The 24,826-nt window shown below is 71.7% G+C and overlaps 1 protein-coding gene across 1 annotated transcript; it reads left to right on the top strand.

Moving 5' to 3' along the window:
• Positions 1-633: 633 nt before the first annotated feature.
• On the top strand, positions 634-11,414 carry FGFRL1 (fibroblast growth factor receptor like 1). The gene is made up of 6 exons (XM_038533628.1): positions 634-726; positions 7,881-8,153; positions 9,179-9,259; positions 9,347-9,631; positions 9,700-10,053; positions 10,140-11,414. Exons 1-6 carry the CDS (start codon positions 648-650, stop codon positions 10,592-10,594), a joined length of 1,527 nt encoding a protein of 508 aa, XP_038389556.1. The 5' UTR covers positions 634-647; the 3' UTR covers positions 10,595-11,414.
• Positions 11,415-24,826: the final 13,412 nt, after the last annotated feature.

Genomic DNA, 24,826 nt, shown 5'->3' with positions numbered 1-24,826 from the left:
CCGGCCCCGGCCCCGCCGCCGGTCCCGGCCCGAGCCGCCCGCGCGCAGGTAGCGCCGCCCCGTCCCGAGGCCGGGCCCGGGGGCGCGGGGGCCGGGGTGCGGCGCCCGGGGCGGCGATGACCGCGCAGCGCGCCCCGCGGGCCCGGCCCTGAGCCCCGCCGCCTGCCGCCCCGCCGAGGTGAGCCCGTCCGCGCGCCCGCGACCCCGGGGTCCGGCTGGGGGGTCCGGCGGGGGGGGCCGACCGGGGGCGCCGGGGGCGCCGGGGGGCGGGCGGGGGCGGGGGGCGAGGCCCGGGGCCCGGCACGCGCCGCCGCCGCCCCGCGGGGCCAGTGGTCCTGCCCGCGCCCCGCCCCCGGCCCCGCACCCCACGTGGGCCCCCCCCCCAGCGCAAATTTGTCCGCTAATGGCGCAGGCGATTATCTGCGCGGCCGCCGGTGTTGTGTGTCCCGCGGGCAGGGCCCGAGTCACACGCGCCAGGAATCCAGACGGTGTTCGGAGACGGGGGGCGGCGGGGGAGGCCGGCAATTAGCGTGAACCCTTTGTCTGCTTTGATACCGCGGGGCGCCCCGCCGCCGCCTCCTGCGCCCGGAGCGCCCCCGGCCCGCGCCGCCCTGACCGCCCCGCGCCCCCAGGTCCGCACAGGCACGATGACGCCCGGCCCCGCGCTGCTGCTGCTGCTGCCGCCGCTGCTGCTGGGGGCCCTGCCGCCCGCCGCCGCCGCCCGAGGTGAGTCCTGGCGCCCCGCCCGGCGCCCCGGCCCGCGCCAGCGCCGCCCCTTTCGCTCCCGGCCCTGAACCCTGCCACACTGCCCGGCTGGCGCGCGTGCCTCGCCCCGCCCCGCCCCGCCCCGCCCCGCCCGCCGCGCGGCTCCGCCGAGCTCTCCCCGCCGCGCCGGGCCCACCCGCGGGTCCCCTCCCGGGGGCGCCCCAGCTCGGCCGCAGGGCACCCTGGCTCCCCGGGCCCCTCCCCCGCTCACCCTCGGGACCCCGGCTCACCCAGGGCACACCTGCCCCGGCGTGGCGGGCTCACCTGCGGCCCCGCGCCTGCCGCGGAGTCGGCTGGGCCCCGCGCCTCTGGGGACACTCGCATCCACACGTGGGCCTGAGCTTGAGAGCAGCGGGGTACCCCGGGGCTTTGGTGGCGCAGGCTGCTTGGCACCGTGGACCCAGTTAGGCCCCGGCAACCCGCAGAGACGCCCGTGGTGCCGGGGCCGGTCTGGGGACAGCGGGGACATGGCGGGCACCTGGGACTCGAGCCCCACCCCTGCGCCCCGAGCTTGCCCATCCCCGCAAAGGTAGAGGGCAGGGGCCGCTGCAGGGGCCGCGGGCTTGTGTCGGGCCCCACAGCACCACCTGCTCCAGCGGCGTGCCAGCCCTCGGCGGCCGCTCGCACACCTGATGTCCAAGGAGGAGGGTCTGCGGCGCGACCCGAGGCCCAGCCCCAGCACCCTGTCCCCCGCCAGGTACATCCTCAGCTGCTGGGCCATGGGAGATCCGCCTTGGCCACCACACACCCGCCATGCTCCGCGCTGGCCGGCGCTCAGCTAGGCGGGCCCTCGGGCCGGGCCAGCCCTTGGGCGTGCTGACCACTCAGGAGCGTCCCTGCCCTGTCCACCAGTCCTCGGAGGCCTCGCACCCCTCCCCCCGCCGGCGGGTACACCGAGCCCAACCCGGCCTTATATGGGCACGTTTGGGTGTTGGGTGGCAGGCGGCAGCCCAGGTGGGCCTAATGCCACGGTACCCCCCCGCCTGCCCGGCAGGGGACTGGCCACTCGGCCGGAGGGTGGGGGCTGCCCAGGCGCGGCGGGGCCTGGCAGCGTCCTGGCACCACGGGCACTCAGGTCATACCCCGCAGGGCCCCCCCGGTGGCCAGCGGCCTGCACTCCGGTTCCTCTTTGATCTGCGTGGACTCCCCTCATCCCCACACCTGCCCGTCCTCTGGCTGCTGGGCCAGGGAGGCTCTGAGGCCGCCGTGCTGGCCTGGGCCTGGGCCGGAGCCCGGAGCAGAGGGGTGGACGCGGTGATGGCAGCGGGCGGCAGGGCCTGCCTCAGTGCCAGGGGACCCTGGAGGGGCCACACCCTGCTGTGTTCCCTTCGGCCTTGGCCTTGGGACCGAGCCCGGGATCCAGCCGCGGCGGCAGCAGGGACGGGCGCCACTCTCCAAGGGCAAGGGCCCCCGCGGCTCTGGGGGGCGGGCGGTTGTCCTCCAGGCCTGGCCCGAGGGCCCGGGCGCTTCCCAGGGTGCGGGGAAGCGGGCCGCGGGCAGACCGGAGCCCGGAGCCAGGCCGCTTGCCGAAATCCCTCCCCGGGCGTCACGCCTTCTGGAGTCAGCACGTCTCTCCACTCGGGTCATGTTTTTAAAGTTCCCCTTTCTGGAAGTTTCACAATCCTGGTGGGTTTGTCTGAAACAGCCTTTTCCAGCTTTGAGGCAGGATCGGATTTAGGTTCTTCCAGCGGGAACTTGGGTTCCGAACCCGTCGCGTGGCTTTAGGAGGACCCGCGGGAGGGCTTGTCAGGCCGCAACTGTTCCAAGGATGGTGCCATGGACGGATCTCTGAGCAGCCAGGCCTGGAGGCCGCCTCCCGGTCCTCCGGACCCCCGGTGCGCCCTGGGCGCCCCCAGCACCCACCCCGGGGCCAGGCGCCCCACTCTGCGGGGATGGCGCCTTCTTGCCCTCGGGGCTGTGTCGGGGAGGGTCGCCGGGTGCGTGAATCCGCGGGAGGGCGCGCGGCCGTGGGGCGCCGGCTGACCTTGGCCTCTGGCCAGGCCGGCGGGGGGCCTTCCCCCGACCCCTCGGGCTGAGGCGGGTGTGCGGGAGCCGGGCCCAGGCGCCGCGAGGTGGGGATGCAGGCCAGCCGCCCCATTTACGTCTCGGGCCTCACTCCTGGAAGAGAAAATAAATCACTGTCCCCTCTGGGGGGAGGAGGGAGCCCTGAACAAAGTGGCCTTTGGCTGGGCCTGGAAACTCCTACCGCAGGCTCTTCATTGTGCGGGAATCAATGGGCCTTCAGCCCCCGCCCAGCGCCCTGGGGAAATGTTGGTTTTTCCCAGCAGCGGCCCCAGCCTGCTTGGGGTTCCGGGCTGCTCGCCGTGCGTGCGGCTGCCTACCTGCTGGTGGCCGGCCTCCTGCGCCGTCCCCGGCGTGTCCAGGTGGCAGGCTCCGTGGCAGGCGGTCCGTGGAGGGGCGGGGATGCCCAGGCCGCTGCCCCAGACCCCACAGGCCTGCCCGGTGCCCCGACCCCACCCCACCCCACCCTGCCTGCCGTCTGCCCTCCCTGGTGATCCCCTGGTGTCCAGCGTGGCTCTCTCGGCCCCGTCCTGGGCTGCTGTGGGTGGAGCTGCAGCCAGGCGGCCCACACTCTGGGCAGGCTCGGGGGAGGCGGGTTGGGGGCCGGGAGTGGGGGTAGGCCCGGGCTGGGCCGAGGCGCTGCTTGGCCAGGGGTGTGGGGAGCGGGGGGCGTCCCGGGGCCTCTGCACTCTGTGTCCCCACTGGGCGGCTGGCGGCAAGGCCTAGAGCTGTGGGCCTGGGTGGGGGCCCGTGCCCCTTGGGGGGAGCCGGTGTGAGGTGGGGGCTTCCCAGAGGCGTCCTGACACGTAGGACAGGGTTGTGGCAGGGACGGGCTCCAGCCTCAGGCCTGCTGACCCCGCGCTGCCCATCTCAGCAGGAAGCAGTTGCTCTCGTCCCCAGGTGGTTGGAGGTTCGGGCCAGCCCTGTGCCGCGAGGGGCCGGAGGACGTGATGGGGCCCGGGCAGCAGGCGGCAGGCAGCTGGGCCTGGCTCTGGGCCGGGACCCCCGCGGCAGTGACGCCCTCTGACTCCCACGGGGCCGAGCCGCAGGAGTGGCGGGCCGCCAGCCACGGAGGGGCCCAGGGTGCCCTCTGCACCCCTGCAGCGGTGTGCCCGGCCCGCGGGGGCTGCGGGGCTCACAGTGAAGCCCAGCAGCGGGGCCGAGAGCCCAGGACAGTGGGGACAGCGGGGACAGCGGGGTGGCCTACCCTGTAGCCGTCAGAGCCCTCGGGTGGGTGGGAGGGAGGGGGGCAGACACCCTCTGGCCTGGGCTGGCCCGGGGTGGGGGGTGCCCGGCACCCGCACCCTCGCCCTAGCTGGCGCGTTGGTCCTGCCTCAGCGTCAGCTTCTGGCCCAGGGGCTCCAGGCTCGCATGCGGCCTCGCGGGTCAGGGGCAGGGCCCTGAGGGTCCGGGCTTCTTGTCACGTGAGCGCGTCCTCTGGGTGCAGGGGCAGCAGGTGAGGGAGGCCCTCCTGGCTTCCTCGGCCCGGCCTGCGGGGGGCCGGGTTGCTTGTGTGCGGTGCATGGGGGCCAGCTGGGGGGTGGCTGGGGTGGTGGCTGGGGGCCGGCTGGGGGGGGCGGCTGGGGGGCGGCTGGGGGGGCGGCTGGGGGGCCGCACACAGTGGCCTGCAGCTCGCCCTGCGGCAGTGGGTCCAGGAGCCGTGCACTGTCAGGGCGCTGCCCCGTGGCCCCTTGGGTTGTCCTGCGAGCGGCAGGGAGGGGCCCTGGAGTCAGGACCCGGTGGAGGTCCCCCCGGGGTCTCGGGCGAGGGGCGGCCTCTGGGCAGTGGGTTGGGCGGCCTCGGCTGGCGCGGTGGGTCAGCCTGGCCCTCTGCTGCACGCAGGACGCCTGGTTTCTGGGGCAACCACCTGTCCTTCGGGTCCTACCAGTTCCACCGCAGGTCCTGTGGGTCCGGGCCCCAGGGGCCGCCCCAGGCCTGCTGGTGACCGGGAGTCTGTGCGCGTGTGCGCGGGGACCTGAGCGGCTCGGAGCCAGGGCGGAGGTGGAGCCTGCCTGTCGGGGCCCTGGGGTCCCCACCTGTGCCCTCGCCTTGGCATCCCCGCCTCCCGGGCCATCTCGGGGAGGATGCTGGGCCCAGGGCCGCTCCCCCTCCTTCCGCGGGGGGCATGGCAGCTGCGCCCCGCTCCCCCGAGAGCCCCCTGCCTGCCCTCTGGTCAGGGCCGCCCCGCTGGCCACGAAGTCGCTGCACAGCCAGCCCGTCCCAGGAGCTCAGCCCGAGCACCACCCGCCAGAGGGCGCGTCCGGGCTGGGGGCTCCTGGGGCTGCTGGGGGTGACCGGGGATGGAGCCAGCTGGCCTCACCTCCCACCCGTGACCGTGGCCCCGGGGGGCACTGGTCTGGCTCCTCATGGCTCAGCCCTGGGCAGGGACAGGGGCGGACGCAGTGCCCCCCCGCCCGGCCAACCGTCCCAGGGGGCTTGGGGTGGTTCAGGTAGAGGGGTTAGGGCAGCTGCGGTTGGGGCGGAGGGAAGGTGGGTCAGGACGGGACGGGCAGCGCAGAGGCCGTGCGGGTTACTGAGGTTCGGGGGCTGAGCTCCAGGTGCCCCCAGGGGGTGAAAGCGCCGTTTGGGGGTCCTGTCCCCATGCAGCCCTCATGTGTCTCCTCCGTCTTTCTGGCCCTGCCCACTTCAGCCCTCCTTGGGGCCACTGGGGAGGGAGGGGTGTCAGTGGGGTGATAGCAGGACCTAAACTCTGGGAAACAGTGGTGTCGGCGGGCGGGGGTGGGGGGTCGGCATCTGCTGTTGGGGTGTGTGCCTGCGTGTGCACGCACGGGCGCTGTGTGGGTGGAGGGTGCCCATCTGGGGGCAGCCTTGTGTCACGAGGACGGTGTCGGGGGTCAGCGTCGGGGGGACGGTGTCAGAGCAATGGTGTCTGGGGGGACAGCGTCAGGGGGACACCCTGTGTGCCCGGGGATGGCGTCGGGGGGCGGCGTGACATGCTGTACGTGTGACACCCGCGCCCTGGACGGCACCTGGGAGCCTGGCTGTGTACCTATATGTGTGGGGTCCTCTGGGTTGCTGCCCCCTGAGCCCCCCCGGGCCCCCGTTCCTGCCGCGTTCCCCCAGCTGACGGGGAGGAGGATGGGGGACGGGCTGTGCGTCCCCGCGGCAGCACCCCCAGCACCCCCACCGCGCGGTCAGCCCCTGCAGGGGGAGCCCCCGCCCCAGCCTCCGCGGACCGCGCCTGTCCCTCCCCGTGGCTTCCTGGAGGAGGTCCTGGGGGGGCCGAGGGGCAGCCCCGGGGCTGCTGGGAACCCGCCCCCCCGCCCCCCGCCCATCTCCTGGCCGTGGCCCCGGTCTGCCTCGGGCTGGGCGGCTTGGACACCTGACCAGGTGGAACAATGGGGGCTTGTGTTTCCCAGGCTAAATATAGAGCCGTGGCAGTCGCGGCGGCCAAATCCCCAGGAATCTGGGTGGGGGGGCTCCCTCGGGTGAGCCCGCTGGGGTCTCTGCTCGGCAGGGCTGGAGGGGGCAGGGCGGCTGGCCCGGGGCGGGAAGGGGGCTGTTTGCTTTCGGATAAGGCTGGCTCCAGCTGGGGCTCTGGCTGCCGGCCTGCCCGCCCCGTCCCGCTTGCCGGCGTCCTCGGGGCCGCACTTCCGGTCCGTCTGGCAGTCCCTTGGCTCCGTCCTCCTGTCCTGTCCACAGGGAGCGAGGGGCCTGTGGCTCTGAGGCCCGGTCGATGCCCCCCCCAGCTCCTCAAACCCTGCGGCCCCTGCAAGCACCGTCCGATGGCCCTTCTCTGCTCAGGGGGTGCCCCCGGCGGGGCGGGGGGGGCGCAGGCCGAGTCTGCCAGATGGGACTGCCCCGGGTCAGGCGCAGCCCGTGCCCTGCCCTTCCTGGGCAGTTTGTAGGCCTGCGTGTGCCCCGGGGTCAGCGGGGGGCTGCCCGCCCTGCCCTGCGCGCTGGGAGGCCCCTCGGACGGGGCACTTGCGGCGGTGACAGGTGTGGGACCCTGGGCGCGCTGGGGGCCCGTCCACAGTGGAGGACTCAGCAGCCCCTGCCTCGGTTCCCTCCTGGGTGCTGGGGCCCGTGTTGGGAGCCCCATGGCAGGGGGGCACCCTAGCAGAGGCGGAGCGGGGGTGCGGAGGAGAAGCATTCCTGGGGCTGGGGGGCCTGGTGGGCTGCATCAGGCAGGTGTCAGGGGGAGAGCCGGGCTGGGCCCAGGTTGGTGGCAGCCGTCGGGGAGGCCCCGGGATTCCCTGTGCCCCCTCGGGCCGCGGGACCCTCCCCGCCTGGACCCCGGGCCGCCCGCTCCCCCTGTGGCTCCGTCAGTGTCTGCAGGCCCGTGGAGGGGCGGCATCGGGTCCCCGGGGTGGGGGCAGCCTCCAGGAAGCTCTGCTCCCGCCTGCGAAGAGCCCACGGAAGCACCGTGGGTCCGGGACGCCCCGGCCGGCGGCTCAGCCCGCTGCTAATTACACACGCAGGAAGCCCCAGGTGCTCACTGGGAGCACACACCGCCTTGGGGTCGGGGTCGGGGTCGGGGTGCAGGACGCCGGCCTCTGCCCACGGGAGGGGTGAGTGCTCTGGCCGACACCTGGAGACCGGGGGCTGGGGGCGCACAGGGCAGGTGGGTGTAGGGAGCTGCGGGGGGGCACACTCTGGACCCCCTTGGGGCGCTCCCGCTGTCCGGGACGCAGAGGCTCCTGAGGCGGGCTGGCGACTGCGGGCGGCGTGGGCTGCTCCCGCCGGGGGCGGCCAGCCAGACAGGAACCCTGCCGCCCCCCGCGCCCCCCGCCCAGCCCCGTGGTCTGGGGCGACCGTCCTCGGGGAAGCCACCAACTGTGTCTGTGCTGCGTGGACTCACGCGTGTGCCCTACGGTGGCTGTGCGGGGCGTGCACCCTGGGTGCCCATCAGCGTCGTGGCTCCTCCGTGGGGGCAGCACGTGGGGGCGCTCAGGGGGGGACCGTTCCTCAGGGTGGACGCTGCCCACCGGGGCCTGGGAGCAGCCCTCGCTGCCTGGGCGGCATCTGCCCGGAGTCCTGGGGGGGACCCGACAGGCACGGCCCCCTTGCCCCGGGCCCCTGAGCACCCGCCAGCCCCCTCCCCGCTGACCGACCCCCCGACTGGCCCGCAGGCCCCCCAAGGATGGCAGACAAGGTGGTCCCAAGGCAGGTGGCCCGGCTGGGCCGCACCGTGCGGCTGCAGTGCCCTGTGGAGGGGGATCCACCGCCGCTGACCATGTGGACCAAGGACGGCCGCACGATCCACGGCGGCTGGAGCCGCTTCCGCGTGCTGCCCCAAGGCCTGAAGGTGAAGGAGGTGGAGCGCGAGGACGCTGGCGCCTACGTGTGCAAGGCCACCAACGGCTTCGGCAGCCTCAGCGTCAACTACACGCTCATCGTGATGGGTCAGTGACGTGCCAGGGCCGGGGGCGGGCCGTGCATGGGAGCCGCGAGCCAGCAGACCCGGGGGACCTTCCCCGAGTGGCCCCCACCCCACCCAGGGCTGCCAGGATGACGGGCCTGAGCGGTGCTGTGGCCGGACCCCCGCGGGCCTGTGCCCGGGGTCCCCTCCCCGCAGAGGCTGTGCCGACGGGGAGCCCAGGGTGCCCAGGGCACAGCAGGAGCGGGCCCGGGCGCCCCGGCGCGGTGGTCCCACCAGGGGATGGCCGGGCGGCCGGCCTGGGCCCTGGGCGTCGGTTCCAACTTTGAGGCTCAGGTTTCAGAGTTCAGAGGGGCCGCCAAGGGCCTTCTGTTCTCTGCTGCCTCTGGGGCCGGGCTTGGGGCCTGGCGGGGTCCCCAGCGACACACCCTGTGCTCCCTGGTGCCGGGCGCACGCCGGGCCCTCCCCCACGGCTCCTTGGGGCTGCGTCCCCAGGGACGGGCTCCCTGGCAGCCACGGTGGCCCGTCTCACGCTTGGGGACGCCCGCCCCGGCCAGCCCCTCGCCGGGTCCCCAGCTGGGCGGAGGTGGCGGGCGGTGGCAGGAGGGCATTCCTGGCCTGCCCCGCCCCCGGGGCCCTGCTCGGGACTGTGGGACGGGAGCGCTGCTGCGTCCCCCCACTGTCCTCTGAAAGGGGAGGATGACCAGGCGGTATGCGAGCCATGTCAGCTCACCGAGGCCTCGGCGCCTTGATGTGGGCTAGGGTTACTGCAGCTGCCGGCGCGGCCCGGCCCCCTCCTCCGCGGGCCCTGCAGACCCCCCGGAGCCGGGGTGGGGGGGCGGCTCCGTTGGGGTCACCTGCACCCAGGGGCAGGCTGGGCGGCCGCTCGGGCCAGCTGTCCCCGGGACACGGGGACGTGGGTGTGCTCCCGGGACTCCCGCTCCTGTTTCTGAAGCTTTCCCAGCTGGGCCCAGGGTGGGAGCCTGGGAACCAGCCTGGGGTCTGGGCGGGGGCCGCGGGGGCCCCGCTCACGTGCCCTCCGCTCCGCAGATGACACTGGCCCGGGAAGGGAGCGTCTGGGGCACGACGGCGCCTCGGGGGGCCAGGAGGACCCGACCGGCAAGCAGTGGGGTGAGACGGGGCGGACGTCGCCCTCTTCCTCGGGGCGGGTGGGGCGGCTCCCGGGGGCCTGGCTGACCCCTGCTGCCCGTCCCGCAGCGCGGCCCCGCTTCACGCAGCCCTCCAAGATGAGGCGCCGGGTGATCGCGCGGCCGGTGGGCAGCTCCGTGCGGCTCAAGTGCGTGGCCAGCGGGCACCCGCGGCCCGACATCACGTGGATGAAGGACGACCAGGCCTTGACGGGCTTGGAGGCCGGCGAGCACCGGAAGAAGAAGTGGACGCTGAGCCTGAAGAACCTGCGCCCCGAGGACAGTGGCAAGTACACGTGCCGCGTGTCCAACCGCGCCGGCGCCATCAACGCGACCTACAAGGTGGACGTGATCCGTGAGTGCCGGGCCGGGGGGCGGGCGGGCGGTGCCCGGGGCCGCGCTGACGTGCCCCTCCTCGTGCAGAGCGGACCCGCTCCAAGCCCGTGCTCACGGGCACGCACCCCGTGAACACGACGGTGGACTTTGGGGGCACCACGTCGTTCCAGTGCAAGGTGCGCAGTGACGTGAAGCCGGTGATCCAGTGGCTGAAGCGCGTGGAGTACGGCGCCGAGGGCCGCTACAACTCCACCATCGACGTGGGCGGCCAGAAGTTCGTGGTGCTGCCCACGGGCGACGTGTGGTCGAGGCCCGACGGCTCCTACCTCAACAAGCTGCTCATCACGCGTGCGCGCCAGGACGACGCGGGCATGTACATCTGCCTGGGCGCCAACACCATGGGCTACAGCTTCCGCAGCGCCTTCCTCACCGTGCTGCCAGGTGCGTGGGGCGGGAGGCCGGCGCGCGGGGCCGCCTGCGCAGGCTCCGGGACCCACGGCGACCGCCCCGCCCCGTCTCTCTTGCAGACCCCAAGCCGCCCGGGCCGCCCGTGGCCCCCGCGTCGTCCAGCACGAGCTTGCCGTGGCCCGTGGTCATCGGCATCCCCGCGGGCGCCGTCTTCCTCCTGGGCACCGTGCTCCTGTGGCTGTGCCAGGCCAAGAAGAAGCCGTGCGCGCCCGCGGCCGCCCCGCCTTTGCCCGCGCACCGCCCGCCCGTGCCCGCCCGCGACCGGGCCGGGGACAAGGACCCCGCGGCGCCGCCCTCCCTCGTCCCAGGCCCCGGCGCGGCGCTGTGTGACGAGCTGGGGCCCCCTGCGGCCGCCCAGCACCTGCTGGGCCCGGGCCCCCCCGCCGGGCCCAGGCTCTACCCCAAACTCTACACGGACGTGCACACGCACACGCACACGCACACGCACTCACACACGCACTCGCACGTGGAGGGCAAGGTCCACCAGCACCAGCACATCCACTACCAGTGCTAGAGGTGCCGCCCCGGGGACCCCGCACCCCGCACCCCAGCCCCAGGCGCCGGCGGCGGGCACACGGGGTCGAGTGGGCGCGCGGGGGCACAGAGGGCCGGGCCCCGGGACGCAGGCAGAGGCGGCCCCCAGGGCACCCCGGGTCTGAGGTCCCCCGGACACAGACACACGTGCACCCACGCAGCCCGCCCGGCCCCCCAGCCCCCGCGGAAGGCCCGTGTTGGTGACGCTGCGGCGCGCGTGCAGCAAGGGGCCCGTAGATGAAGGAACCCCCAGCTGCCCTGGGGAGGATCTCCCGGGGCCGCGGTCGGGCCGCCCGCCCCACGCCTGGCAGGGGATCTGAGAGGCCCCCGCTCGCAAACCCAAAGCGCCCGCCCCCCGCGCCGTGCCTGCCGCCGGTCCCAGCCAGCCCTCCGCGGGCACGCAGCTATTTTAGCCACCACCTGTCCGGGTGTCCAGGAGCCCCCAGCACCGCGGGCCGGGAGGTCAGGCGGAGCCGCGCGGGCCCTGGGCCGAGGCGGGAGCGCGGGGCTGACCCTGCCCCCCACTGCCGCAAGGAGGGCCCCTGATATTTATATTTAAGAAATTAAGATAATAATATTAATAATGCTGGAAGGAAGGTGGCACCCCGAGCAGGCCTGTGCTCGGGCCTGGGACGTCCCTGGCCTGATGGCCAACTGGGTGGGCGCCGTGGGGCCAGGCACCCAACAGCCCACTGCCCGTGGCAGCCCCAGACCTCTGTAATTTTATATAGAGTTTGAGCTGAAGCTTCGTATATTTAATTTATTTTGTTAAACAAGAAAATGTGCATCTTCTTCCTCTACGCTGGTGTGTCTCCCTTTGGCATCTGTGTGTGTGCACTTGTATTTGGGCCTGTGTGTCCAGGTGTGTGTGCACCTCTGTGGGCCTGTGTTTCCAGGTGTGTGTGCACCTGTTGGGCCTGTGTGTCCAGGTGTGTGTGCACCTATGTGGGCCTGTGTGTCCAGGTGTGTGTGCTCACATCTGTGTCCAGGTGAGTGCACCCATCTGTACAGGTGTGCGTGCACGTGTGGGCCTGTACGTCCAGGTGTGTGCACGTACACGCACGTGCGCCTGTGTGCCAGGCTTGGGCTTCAGGAGTCCCGCAGTGGCCTGAGGCTCCGGGGCTGACCCCTTGGGGCCCCTGAACTGAGCCCCGGCGGCCGTGTTGGGAACACTGACCGGCTCCCCGACCTGCAGGTACCTGCCTAGCTGGAGTCCTGCACACCGGCCCACGGAGTGCCCCCGCTCCCCCAGTATGGCCCCCATGGCCCTCGGGGCCAGGCCTGTGGCTTTGGCCTGGGCCTTGGGGTGCTGGGCCCCGTGGTCACCTGTGTCCTGGTGCCACCTGCCCAGAGGGCACAGTCCCGAGTCCCAGCCACTAGCGGGTTGTGCACAACGGTCTCGCCCTCCAGGTGGGGACATGGAGGCTCTATGACAACACTGCGGTTTTCACGCCGCCGCCTGTGTGAAGTGCTCGGGTCCTCAGGCCTCGGAAGGTCTGGCAGGAGCAGGGCTTTGCGGGTGTCTGGGGGGCCGGCGGGGACAAGAGTGGGGTCTGCCCAGCCGTGCGGGCAGGGCCGTCGTCTCCCAGGTGCTGCTCGTGCCCTGCACCCGAGCCCCTGAGGGCAGGGCCAAGCGTCCCCCGTCCCCAGCTGAGGCAGGCCTGGTGCCGGGCTAGGCCCCTGCCGGGGTCCTCTGCAGCGGGCCGCCCCTGCCCCAGGATGGACCCCATGCTCTGGTCCGGGGCAGCGCCCATGAGTGACCCTAATTCCATGGCCGGGGCTGGTGGCCTCTGGGTGATGGAGACCACCTTGGGTGGCCCGAGCCCCGGGGTGGCCACAGGGGGTGTGGGGGCTTCAGGCAATCCCGTGGCTGACCCCGGACACTCCCCAGCTGGGACAGGGCTTCTGTCCGAGGCGGGGCCGGCCCCCCAACCTGCAAGGCATCTTCGCCCCCTTCCCAGCCGGTTCCTGGGTCTGCCTGGGGGCGGGGCTGTGGGAACTGCCTTCTGCCCTGGGGACTGTGGGGGCTGGTGGCCTGCCCGTCACGAGCCCCCCACAGGGTCTGGGTCCCAGCTCCGCAGCCCCGAGGCCCCCGCCGGGCACCAATGCACAGACCAGTCTGGGAACATGTAGGGCCACTGCGCCGAGCAGGGGACCCTGCCCGGTCACCCCAAAGCCCACACTTTCATTTCCTGCGGCCCAGACCCTGGTGCTCAGCATCCTCGGCCCAAGTGGACCCGCAAATCCGCTTCCTGCAGCTCTCCACACCCTTCTCGGGGGTCGCCTGCAGCTTCCAGAACCTTCTCCCTTGGCCCACCTCCAGTGGGTCACTCCTTGCCCCACACGTCTGCTCTGCCCAGGCTGGCCCAGCTCTATGCTGCGTGACCCCTGGGAGAGCGCAGGGTGCACCGACAGCTCCTGACCGGCTCGCGCACCCCACGCCCTGGGACAGAATCTCAGGGTCGGCCGTGAGGGCGGAGCCAGGTCAGTGGGTGCTGGTCCCGGGGGCAGAGCCGTGGCTCACAGGGCACTGGCACTAAGGGCAGGGCCCCCACCCAGGATGGGGCCTGAGGGGCAGAGGGGAGCGGAGGGTGGGGAGGCGGGCTTCCCCTGCCCCCACACGGTGGCCCCTGCATGAGGACATGACCAGGGACGCGGCGCCCTGCGCCCCACCCCGTCAGGGACCCGGGAGCCCCCAGCTCGGAGGCCCAGGACACAGACCCAGCTGCGTCCTCGGAGCGACCCTGGCCGCGTTGGGTTGGACGGGGACATCTGAGCGGCCATGTGGGGAGGACGCTCCTGGCGACCTTGGTGGGGGTGCGGTGGGCGGGCCCCGCGTCTGCGCCGGGCGGCACCTCCCTGTGATGTGTTCCTCGTGGTGATAAGCCGGCCGCGAAGCCGGAGAACTTGAAAGGGCCGCTGGCGCTCGACACTCGGGGTGTGACACCCCCACGCCCCCAGCGGCCTGCACGCCTCCCGGCCACCCTGGCTTCAAAGGGGAGTCTCATCCCGCAGCTGTCCGGGGGGGCGGGGCTCAGGCCGACGAGGATGGGGGTGCCTGGGTCGGGAGGGTCTGGCAGCAGATCAGAGCCCTGTCCTGGGGTCAGGCCAGGGGACCTGGGCAGGAATGCAGGATGTGGGACACAGGACAGGAGTCCTGGACCCAGGACACAGGACACGGGGCGGGCCAGCTCAGCCTCGGGCTGGACTCAGCTGCCGGCCAGGCTGCCCCGCCTCTGGCGCCGCGTCCGTGGGGCGTGTAGGGCCCGGAGCCGCTGCAGGGGCTGTGCGGCAAGTGCCCCCGGGAGACGCTGCCCAGGCCCTGGCACAGGGGGCGGCCTGTCGGGGAGCTGGGGTCCCCCGGCCGGGCTGCGCACGGGGCAGCAGACCCAGCCCACAGCTGGCACCAGTGTAAGGTGTGAGAACCGTCTGGGCACGTCCGGTGGGCAGGGGGCCGAGGCTGCGCACCCCATGGAAGGGCCGGCTGGGTGGGCCCTGCTGACCTCACCGCGGCTCTCGGGGGGCCTGGGCTTGGTGTTTATTTTTGGGCATCGTGACGGCGTCTCTGAGGAAGCATTGGCCCGGGGGCTGTTGCTCCCACCCAGGGTGGTGGCTGGGGTGCCGATGGAGCCCGAGCCCTGGGCGACCCAGCACGAGCAGGGTGGCCTGCAGCGGCCCGCCGGGCTCTGGAGGCCTTGGCCGGTGGCACCGCTGGCAGGGCCAGTGGTGGCGAGAGCGGAGGAGCAGAGCCGGTCAGAGGGTCCAGGCCGTGCCCCAGCCCCCCATGCCTGGCCCCCCAGGCCCTGTGCCTTGGTGACCCTGGGCGGGAGCTGGCGCATGTCCCTGGGCCTGAGGGATCTAGGGGTGCGGAGCCCGTCCCAGCTGGGCTTGTCCTGCGGGGACGACCCGGGGCAGTCCCCCTGGGCCGCGGGCAGCCGCTGCCGATGGCTCTGGCCGCACAGACCCGCCGAGTCTGCTTCTGCGGGCGGCAGCTGCCCGCCTGTGGGTGGGAGCCCGCCCGGGACTGGCCTAGCCCCCGCCCGCCCTGCCTCCGCGCCCCCACCCCGGGAATCTCGGTCAGCCGGGCGTGGGTGGGCGGGTGCGGGCTCGGCTAGGAAGCCAGCATCAGCTCGGGGCGGGCGAGGCGCGGGCTCCGGGGCCCCTCTGCACACGTGTCCCCTGGGGGTCCCGGGTCTGGCCGCGGCCCGAGGCTCCCTGGGAGCTGCGTCCCTGCTGCCCAGCCGGGGCTTGGGGCTTGCCTGGCGGACACACAGCCTCTACCCACCTGGGGCGGGCTCCTGTGGCCCGGCCGAGGCCGCTCTCCTGGGCCGGGGGGGCGCAGCCCGGAGCCTGCTGACCCCTGCGCCCTCGGCGCCCTCATGGTCCCTGGGGGACGGAAGGGAGAAGCCCGTGAGGCGGTCTGAGGACCCTACCAGCCGCCCGCAGCCCTGGGGGGGGAGTGAGCTGGCCTGGCGAGCGTCTCATGGGGAAGGAATGCCCCCGGGGGGCCGGGGCTCTGATGACTCAAGGGGGGGTCCACGCTGGGGCCCATGTCTGTCCCCCACCGTGGCGGGGTGGGAACACGCAGCCGGTCCAGGGCAGGGCGGGGGCCCGAGGCCCCGCAGTGGCCACAGGTAAGGGGTGCTGGGCCCGGCTGCCCGCCCCCGGCAGCTGCACACCCCTCCCCCCGCTGCCCGTGCCGACAGCCGTGGGGCATCTGGCCCTGGGCCGGCAGGTGGTGACAGCTGCCAACAGCTGGCCGGAGGGGCGGGCGCCGGCCTTATCCTGGGGGCGGGTGCTGGGTGCCCGTGAGCTGCGCACTGAGGCCCCGGGAAGGCCCAGCGACGGTGCTCCCGAGGGCCCTCGCTGGGAGCATGGTAGCGAAGCAGGGGTGCGTCAGCCCCGGCCCGGCCGAGGACATGCCATCTGCCTGCTGTGGGGCCCAGGGCCTGGGGGCTCCCCTAGGGGAGGGGCAGGGGCCGTGGAGCAGCAGAGGCGTGGACGGAGGCTGGGCGGAGGGCAGGCGCCCTTGCAGGAAAGCAGCGCGTGCCCCCCAGCAGCGTCCACCCCGAAGGGAACAGGAGCAGGGGGCCCGGCGGGGAGGCCCGGTTCCGGCACTGGCTCATCTCGGGGTGGGCCTCGGGATAAGGTGTGGGGGCAGCGGGGCCTTCGCAGGCTGGACCTTCCTGGGAAACCACGAGCCTCCCTGGTGCCTGCAGATCGCTGCGATTGCCCCCGGATCTGTGCTGTCCCTGCAGCCCCCCAAGGGCCGCCGCCACACGGGGGGCGGGCCACAGCTGCCCACTCCTGGCCGGGGGCCCCCCTCTCGGCCATCCCTGGGGACCTGGTTGGGGCCTTTGTCACCGAGAACTTGGTGGCCGCCTAGCTTTAGTGGGGACGGGGTGGATGAAGGGCAACGAGCTCGGTGGCCACGACCCTCCGCCCTCACGGAGACTCGTCTGAGCCCCCACTGCCCGGCCGGGCTCCCACCCTCTGACGCATGGGCAGGAAGGCGGCGTCCTGGGAGCCCGGCCCGCCCACTCCGGGCCGCGGTGAAGGGAGCTGACCCCGCCTGGGCCCCACGCACCCTGGGCAGCACCTCCTGCCGCGCTGGCCGCTCCCCAGCCCTGACTCAGCCCTGGGCACGGAGGGCCCGGCTCGGCGGGTGGGCGGGGTGGGCCGGGCTCGCGGGGGCCAATGCCTGTTCCTTCAGGCCTTTCCCTCTGCCTTTTCCAGTTTCTTCTCAGGGCCCTTCTGCACTGCTCCTTCCTGGAGCCCCTCCAGGACCACCGGCACCCGCTACCTGGGGCGGCCACAAGGCTCCTTTGACGGCGGTGGGGGGAGCTACAGCCACAGTGGGGCAGGGCCCGTGGGGGTGCGGGAACCCCTGCCCCCGCTGCTGGCCGTCGCCAGGAGGCCGTGCCCGCTCCCCCGCCCGGAGCCCAGGGCCTCTGGCTCTTCTGGGAGAGGCACGGACGTGGCCGGGGCGTCTTTGGAGCGTCCTGCTGGCCCGGCTGGCCTCGGGGGGCCTCAGAGCCCGAGTCGGTCGGCAGCCTGCAGCCGCAGGAGCCTGGGACGCGGCACAGCGCCTGCCTGACGCCGTCCCCCGCCCGTGTCCCCAGCCGTGGGCCCGCAGCCGCACACAGCCCCACTCGTTCACGCTTGGGGGTGAAGCAGCTCTCAGGCGCCGAGTGTCGGGGCGCGTGTGCCTCCTCCCACCCCTGTGACCCAGGAGGCCCGGCCACAGACAGATGGCAGGGCCTGGCAGGGTGGGGGTGGCGGCAGGCGTCCCAGCCACGGGGGACCCGGGCTGGGGGTGGGGCCGTGGGCCGGGGCCTGGCGACAGGAAGCGTCCGCAAGGGGAAGGCGTGGGGAGGGCGCAGCCGAGACATCCTGGCCCGTGGCCCTGATGGGACGGTGGCCACTGAGCAGGACGGCGGCCAGCTGGGCTGGGACAGGCTCCCGGGCGCCCGGGCCTGTCGTGCCGACCGTGGGCCTCTGCTCACGGAGCCCCTGCAGGCGGGCGTGGAGCCTCAGCCACGCACACAGCACCGGGGGCCCGGCCAGGAGCGGCCCGGGAGGCACAATCCTCCCTTTGTTCCGCGGCTGCCGGGAGCCCGCGGCCAAGAGGAAACGGGGGAGCGGCCAGCAGCCCTCACCGCCGGCAGGCCCCGCTCCAGGGCCCGGGGACGCCAGGCTGCGCCCGCGGAGCTGCAGGGGCCGCTGGGGGGGGGGGGGAGCACGGGGGAGCCTGGGCCCTCCGCCTCAGGTCAGGGCCCCCGCTCACGGCCCCGAGGGCACAGCCCCAGGTCACGGCCCGGTTACAGCCCCCCCCAGGTCACAGCCCCCAGGGCATGGCCCCAGGTCACGGTCCCCCCCCCACCCCGTCGCAGCCCCCCCCCAGGTCACAGCCTGTGGTCACAGCCCTCGGTCATGGTCATGGCACCGCCCAGGTCACGGCCCCAGGTCACGGCCCCCAGGTCTCAGCCCCCCACAGGTCACAGCCCCTGGTCACAGCCCCAGACATGGCCCCCAGGTCACGACCCCTGGTCACAGCCCCCAGGTCATGGCCTCAGGTCATGGCCCCAAGTATGGCCCCTAGGTCACAGCCCGCCCTGTCACAGCCCCAGGTCACGGCATACCCCCTCCCCCACCTGGGCAACCCGCAGGCTCCTCTTCCTCCGCCCTCCTGTCCCTAGGCACTGGTGGCCTGTCTGGCCGAGGGCGGTGAAGCAGGGTCCCCTCAGATGTGAGCAGAGGGGCCTGCGTCCGTCCTGTGGCTTCCTCCCCCACCCGCAGAGTGGGGTGATCGGGTCCCAAGGACCCAATAACCTGGCAGGTCCTCCCGGGGCAGTGTGTGCACCTGTCTCCGTGGCAGGTGGGGGGCTCGAGACCCCTGCACCGCCTCCCCTGACCCCCACCCCATGACCCTGCTGGGGCCTCACTCAGAGGCGGCTGTCCCCGGGGTCTCGACGGAGCGGGAGGGCGCCCGATGCCGACGTGATGTTTCAGCCTTTGTGGGAGCCGGGGCTGAGGCGTGGAGGTGGCCCCGAAGCCCCTCTGTGGCGCGGGGGTCCTTCCCATGTGCCCTGGGGAGCCGCCCCTGCCCAGCGGGGCCCCCCGACAGGCCAGAGTCCCCACCGAGGCTGCACAGCCCAGCAGCCAGGGCCGCACCCTGGGGACCCGAGCCCCCCTCCCCGGGCACAGCAGCCTGCAGGGCACCAGGTGGGAGCACCTGGGCAGACCCAGAGCCACAGCGCCCCGTCAGGCCTTAGGGGTGGGGGCCTGTCCGGGGCGGGGCGGGGGCGGTCACCCGGCGGGGCCAGCCTGGATCCCTGCACCAGGGAGCGTCTCAGGACAAGGGCAGGGAGCCTGAGCCCCGGGGCCTGGCCCCGCCCACGTGTGCCCGGAGGGCCCTGCAGCTCCCCCCAAGCAGCCCCTCGGCGGGGCGGAGGTGGTGGCCGCGGCGGGGGGGCCGAGGGCCCAAACGCGGCCCTAGAAGGTGCCCGGGCCAGCCTGGCCTCGCCCTGGCTCCCCAACCCCTGGTCCCCTCGACTTCCCATCAGCGTCCTGCTGGCGCAGGGAGCTCGCCCGGATGGAGGGGGGGCCCGGGGCCGGGGTTCTGGCCACCGCACCTCCTCCAGTCCCTGCATGGGGAGACTGCGGAGCTGCAGCCCCGAGTGTCCCCGGGACAGGGCTGAGCTGCCGACCCCATGCCCCCACTGACCGCGGCCCCCGAGCCCAGGGCTTGTCCTGCGGGGCCAGGAAGGTGGGGTGCTGCGCGCTCGGGACCGGGGAGCCCGTCCTGCGCTGGGAGGAACTGCCGCCCACGGACCCTCCCAACGTCTGGCTCTGCTGTCTCCCCAGGGCCCAGCCAGGCAGGGCAGCCGGGGGTCCCTCTGCTGGGGAGGGCCGGCACTTTCATGCATCAGGATAAATAACCAAGGGGCCCCGGCTGGCTCCGTCGGAGCCCGGGACGCTGGATCCGGGGTTGTGCGTTCGAGCCCCGTAGCGGGTGTAGGCTACTTAAAAAAAAAAATCTTTATAAAAACACATTGCCTAGAAGATGTGTGCCACGGCGGCCGGGAGGGTGAGGGCCCTCACCCTCACGGAGGGTGTCCGCCCCCGCAGGACAGGCTGTCACCAGGGGTCACCTGCAGTCACGGTGCTGGCATGAGCCCCAGGCCCTTTGCGTCAGTGGTGAGACAGGGGCCCCCCCGTCCCTCTGGCAGGACGTCCTCAGCTCAGGTGGGGGGCCTGATGGTCATCCACCTGCCCCAGCGCCCACCTGCAGGCGGCCCTTCCTGCTTTGAGGGCAGACTGGTCGTTCATGTCCTGGGGGGTGGACGTCGCCTGGGCCCCGCCTCTGCAGCCTGGCCTTCTCTGCCTCAGGGACCCATAGACCAGCATGTCCTGCTCAGGGGTGCTCAGTCTGCAGCCGGGGGCGCGTGGGAGCGGATGCCCCGCCGCAGGAGGGTGTTGGGGAAGCAGGCTGGGGCCCTCCTGTGGGGCCAGGGTTCTGGAAGCGAGCGTTGGGGTGCACACCTGAGGGGGCAGGAACGGCTGGGGTCAGGGCAGACCTGAGGGTGGGCAGCGCCAGCCACGGAGACGGCCACCACCAGGCTGCTCGGTCCACAAACGTGTGTGGGAAGGACGCGGGGGCCCTGCCTCCTGAAAGCCCCCGGGCGGCCGAGCAGTAACGGTGGTGGTACGAAGGTCACAGCGGTGGCAGCACAGTCGTTCCAAGGACAGGCGGCTGCAGGTGTGCCCCACCTGGCGGCTGTGGCCCAGGGCGGGGGGCAGCAAGAAGCAGCTGGTGGCCCAGTCCCAGGCTCAGATGCACACAGCCCAGTGGTCCAGGGTCACAGCCTTGAGGGCGCCCTTGGAGGAAGGGGTGTCTGCCAGGAGCCAAGTGCCCGTGGGCAGCTGGGGCGCCGGGATGGGGTCCGGGTGCCTCTCCGGGTCTGAGCCACAGCTTCCGGCTGGGCGGGCGTGAGGGGCTGCATCCAGGCCCCGGCCACACCTCGCTGGGGGGCTCCGGGCGGCCGCGCGGCAGGGACCACCCGGCGGGCTGGGGGGCTGGCTGGGACAGTCCCTGGGCCAGGGCGCCGGCCTCACGCGCAGGGGCGTCGGGGTGTCTCCGTGCGGCGAGCAGGCAGGAGCGGCTCTGGGCTCACATTACAGTTTCCACTGGAAAAACAGCCCCATTCTGAACATTGGCTCCAAGCTTTTAAAAAATTGCAAATATATCCAGTTTCCAGACGAGCGCTCAGTGAGTGAACTTGGTTGTTTCTGCCGGGCGGGCCGAGGGTGGGCAGCTGGCCCAGCTGCAGCGACGGTGGGGCCGCGTGGGCCGGCGGATGGCCAGGAGGGCGGGTGGCCCGCGGCTCTGGGGGTGCCCCTGCTGGCCGTGCCGAGGGGCACGGGGCCTGGGCACCTGATGGGCACAGGCCCAGGCCCAGACGCGGGAGCCGGAGGCCGAGGCCCTGCAGCTGGTGCGGCGTCTCCACGACGTGCAGGGCCGGGCAGGCCGTGCCCCGGTGCCCCCTCCCACGTGCCTCCTAAATCCTGCGCTTGCGGGCCCCTGACCTGTAGCCAGACGTCCAGCCCGGATGAGGCCTTGCCCGCTGGAAGGTGGGGACCAGGTGCCGACCCAGGCTTCTGGGGCTTCGGGGTCACAAGCTTGCTCTGGGGCTCTGAGGGGTGGACAGCCGCAGCCGCAGGTGTGTGTGGGGAGGGGTTGGGGGTGCGCCCACTAAGCGTGCGGTGTGCCCACGTGTATGTGAGTGACAGACCCTCCCACCTTACTTCCCCTAGAACAGCAAGAGACAGGGCCCCAGAGAGGACCAGGGGTGCCAGGCTCCCCCTGCCTGTTGGTCCCAGGCTGGGGTGGGTCGTGCTGGGCCCTGGCCCCTGTGTCCCCCACCAGGCATCCCCAGCCTGGGGGAGAAGGCCCTGAGCCTCCCTCCGGCCGGTCTGTTTTCCTTGGAAAGCAAGGAGCATTCTTGGTGCAGAGCGGCCGACACACCAGAGCACCCAAGTGCCCACTGGCTACACCAGGACCCCGACTCCGGCCATGTTCCCAGCTCCACAGAAGGCTCTGATGCCAAAAATATCTGGAAACTCTTGCAAGGACCGGATTCAAGCTCTTTGCACTTGGAAGCCAGGCAGCCCAGAGCAGGACGGGGATGCAGGCAGCCTGGAGCCCAGGGCCGACCCGGCTGCCCGCACCGCCTGCGGGAGGACACAGGACATCCCGGCTCCTGGGGAGGCCCTTCTGGGGCAGGGGCTGAGATGGCCTAGAAGGTGCTGGCCCATTTCACAGACGGAGCCAGAGGCCCTGGGGTTGCTGATGCTTCCTCCTTTTAAACCTGGTCCTGTCAAATGTCTCCCATGAGGGTGGAAATCCCTCAAAGGCATCCAGAAGCCCTGGTGACCACGGTTCCACCCCGGGGGTGGGGGTCCCCAGCACAGCCACACAGCGACCCCGGCCCCAAGGTCCATCCTTGCGGGAGACATGACCCTTCTGGGTTTATGCCCCGTAAGCGCCACTGAAGGAAATAAGCCCCAGAGGCCAGGAGGCCCCCTGTGCTCTGTCCGTGTTCACCAACTACCCGCCCCGGGTTTGGCTCTGAAAAGTCCTGAGGCAAATCGTTTTTCTGCCAAATTTCAGTCTAAGATGTAGAAAGGCAGAAACCAGAAGCTGTAAAAGTGAAAACAGAAAGAAAGGAGACTTTCCTGGGAGGAGAAAGGTCTGGAAGGAGCTTGGGAGCTGGCTGTCTGCCCACGGACGCAGGCTCCGGAGGGTCCTCGCCCAGGGCGTCCTGCTCACCTGCCAGGCACGAGCCCCTGAATCACCAGGACGGTCACTCAGGCCCCAGCCCCTCAACCAGGATGGTCACCCAGGCCCCAGGGCCTGAACCAGGACGGTCACCCAGGCCCCAGGCCCTCAACCAGGACGGTCACCCAGGGTAGGGGGTGCATCCAGCCCCAGTGCTGCGCCCCCCTCGTCCCTCCTCCCCTGCACACGTATGCACACGCACATGCATGTATGTACAAGCATCCCCAACCCCTCAGGTCTGGCACCACCCTGCTTGCAGCTGCACAGGGAGCCAGGAAGCCTGAGCAGGGGGACCGGAGACCACCACCCTCACGGCCCCAGGCCTCTGCCCAGGACGTGCCGCAGCCGCACGATTTACCCTGAACTCCACGCCCTGGGCCCTGCTGGGCCGCCTGGCACGTCTGCTAAGCAGGGGACAGCATCGGAGCACGCTGTGGTCCTCACATCATGCAGCCTCTGCGGAAGGCAACTTTCCAGTGGTGTTTGTGCAGATTGTAATATACGATTATTTCCTCGCGGGTAAAATGAGGAACGCCCCTGCAGCCCTGCTCCCAGCCCAGGAGCCCGCCATTGCACCTGGGAGCTGCGGTCCCGTCGGCAGCCGCCACCCACTCTGCGCCCACCCTGAGCATGCTGGACTTGCAGTCGCCCTCTCCCCAGGTCTCTCTTCGAAGGACAGAAGGAGTCGCACGCAGACTCCTGAGCACTCTGTGACAGTTGGAAATTTAAAAGCAAAAGTCCCGAGGCACCTGCAGGGATCAGTTAGGCTTCCAACTCTTGGTTTTGGCTTGGGCCATGATCACCTGGGTGGTGGGATCAAGCGTCGGGCTTCGTGCTCAGCGGGGCATCTGCTAGAGGTTCTCCCTCCCTCTGCTCGCTCTTGCTCTCTCTCTCGCTCTCTCTCAAATAAATCTTAATAAAACAAAGGCAGAAGTCCTGTGCCTTGGGGAGCTCAGGGCATCCTGGATCGGGGCCCACGGGGGCCGCATAGGGCTGGGAACCAGCAGGACGACAGGCCCAGGGTCCATCAATGAGGCAGGTCGTGCACCCCTTTGGGGGGCCTGACATGGATGGATTTGTATGGACATGAGCTGATTCTAACTCTCCTAGAGCGTCTACACGGAAGTGCCACGATGTCCCCCACCAAGAACGTCCCTGTGTGTCAGCTACGCACCTGGAAACCCACTGAAGGGAGAGGGGACAACGTGCAGGCCGTCCTCACACACCCCTGCACACATTCGTAAACACTGTGCTAAACAAATACACGTCGCCAGGGAGCTGGGCTCGCGGCTCATGTGCGTGCCCTGGAAGGATGCGGGTGGGTCACCGCCTGGAGCACCTGCTTTGGCCACCAGGAAGCATCGGAGGCCGGATGAGGATCACTTGGCCTGAACACCGACGCGTGTGCCCAGAACATGCCGACGGAGGTGCTCAGGGAAGAACGCGGCGCGGGAGCACACGCGGAGCACACGCGGCCCGCGTGCTGACATGGGAGGTGAAGTGAAGGGCTGGGCTCCGCCTGGGGAGCCTGAGGACGCCTCCGGATGCACAGCCTGGCCCCCGGCATCCGAGCACCTGTCTTGCGGGATGGCCCCCCTCGGCCGTGGGGTAGCGCGTGCTTCCTGGGACACAGAGTTCGTGGCCGTGCAGGCATCTGCAGGGTGGCTGTCCCGCTCGGGGCCGCCCCTCGCCCCCATGCGAGAGGGCACCCGCCTGCGCCGGGTCAGCCACGTTCCAGCTGGAGGACCTCCAGGGTCCAGGGGCCCGAGAGGGGGTGCACGCGGGCATCAGGGACGCCCACCCCCTCCCAGCACGCGTCTCCACAGCGCTCAGCGGTGCAACACAAACTTGGGGCAGACTTGGACTTACCACCTAAGAATTTTAGGAATTTCCTCCCGTCTGCAAAGAAAACTCGTTCCAAACCTCCCTCCCTGTCACAACCGTGGGGGCGTGAAGGACCTCCGCGCCCTGGGGGTAGGCTCTGCCCTCCGGCCCGCACAGCCTGCCTCCCACGTCCCCCCGCGGGGCACGGGCTTCCTCGGTGCTGGCCCCCTCTCCGGCGCCTTCCCTGCTGTCCTCCCGCTTCCTGCCGGGCCGGGGGCTTTCCACATATTCTTCAGATAAAGCTCGGCCAGCGGGTAGGAGGCCACGCAGGGCGGCCCCCGCTTCCCAGTGGGGAAATAGTGCTGGCTGGACACCCTCCTTCGCTCTGGAAAAACACATCCAGCAATTGTAAGTTAATATCCAATTTGAGACTTCATCCATGGAAATTTTATGGCTAAAAACAAAGGTTCTGACAGGCGGCCTCTGCTTTGCCTTAGAGACAGCTGAAGCCCGGGAGGAGGACCGGCTGCGCCCTTCCAAGCCCGGGGCTCCTGCGGGCCGCGGGCTCCTCCTGCTGAGAAGTGCCTGAAGCACCTCGGAGGGCGGCGGGGACGAGGGTCGGGGGCCTGTGGGGACTCGGAAGCCCAGGGCGAGGACTTGCTTTTACCCACGGAGAAGAGCGGCTGCACTGCTTATCCTAGAAATGGAAGCACAAGACTAGTTCCGTCCAGGGCAGCGGGGAGCAGGTGCGTCCAGTCAGCCGCCTGTCCTCTCCGGAGATTTGACTTTAGACCCACGGAAGTAAGGAAATATGTTCAGCCATTATAAAGAGAATTAGGTTGGAAGCACCTGCGCCTGCTGGAGGGGCACCCACTGTGGGGGGACGTCCCCTGGAGAGTCTCCTGGGGGCTCCGCACACCCCTGCCCTCTGAGCGCCCAGGCTCGCCGGGGTCCCAGGCCAAGGTCCCTCTGCACTGGGCCTCTGCGTGTCCTTTCCCAGCCCCGGGCCCGAGGTGTCCCTCCCCCAACCGGAGCACCCGGGGCGGG

The sequence above is a fragment of the Canis lupus genome, chromosome 3 (assembly GCF_011100685.1).
Source record: "Canis lupus familiaris isolate Mischka breed German Shepherd chromosome 3, alternate assembly UU_Cfam_GSD_1.0, whole genome shotgun sequence".
NCBI lineage: Eukaryota > Metazoa > Chordata > Mammalia > Carnivora > Canidae > Canis > Canis lupus.
This window is presented reverse-complemented; position numbering and strand designations above follow the sequence as displayed.

Coding starts and splice junctions, on each gene's coding strand:
- FGFRL1 (XM_038533628.1), top strand. CDS start 648: ATGACGCCCGGCCCCGCGCTGCTGCTGCTGCTGCCGCCGCTGCTGCTG. Junction 727..7,880: donor GCCCGCCGCCGCCGCCCGAG/GTGAGTCCTGGC, acceptor ACTGGCCCGCAG/GCCCCCCAAGGATGGCAGAC. Junction 9,260..9,346: donor CCCGACCGGCAAGCAGTGGG/GTGAGACGGGGC, acceptor CCCGTCCCGCAG/CGCGGCCCCGCTTCACGCAG.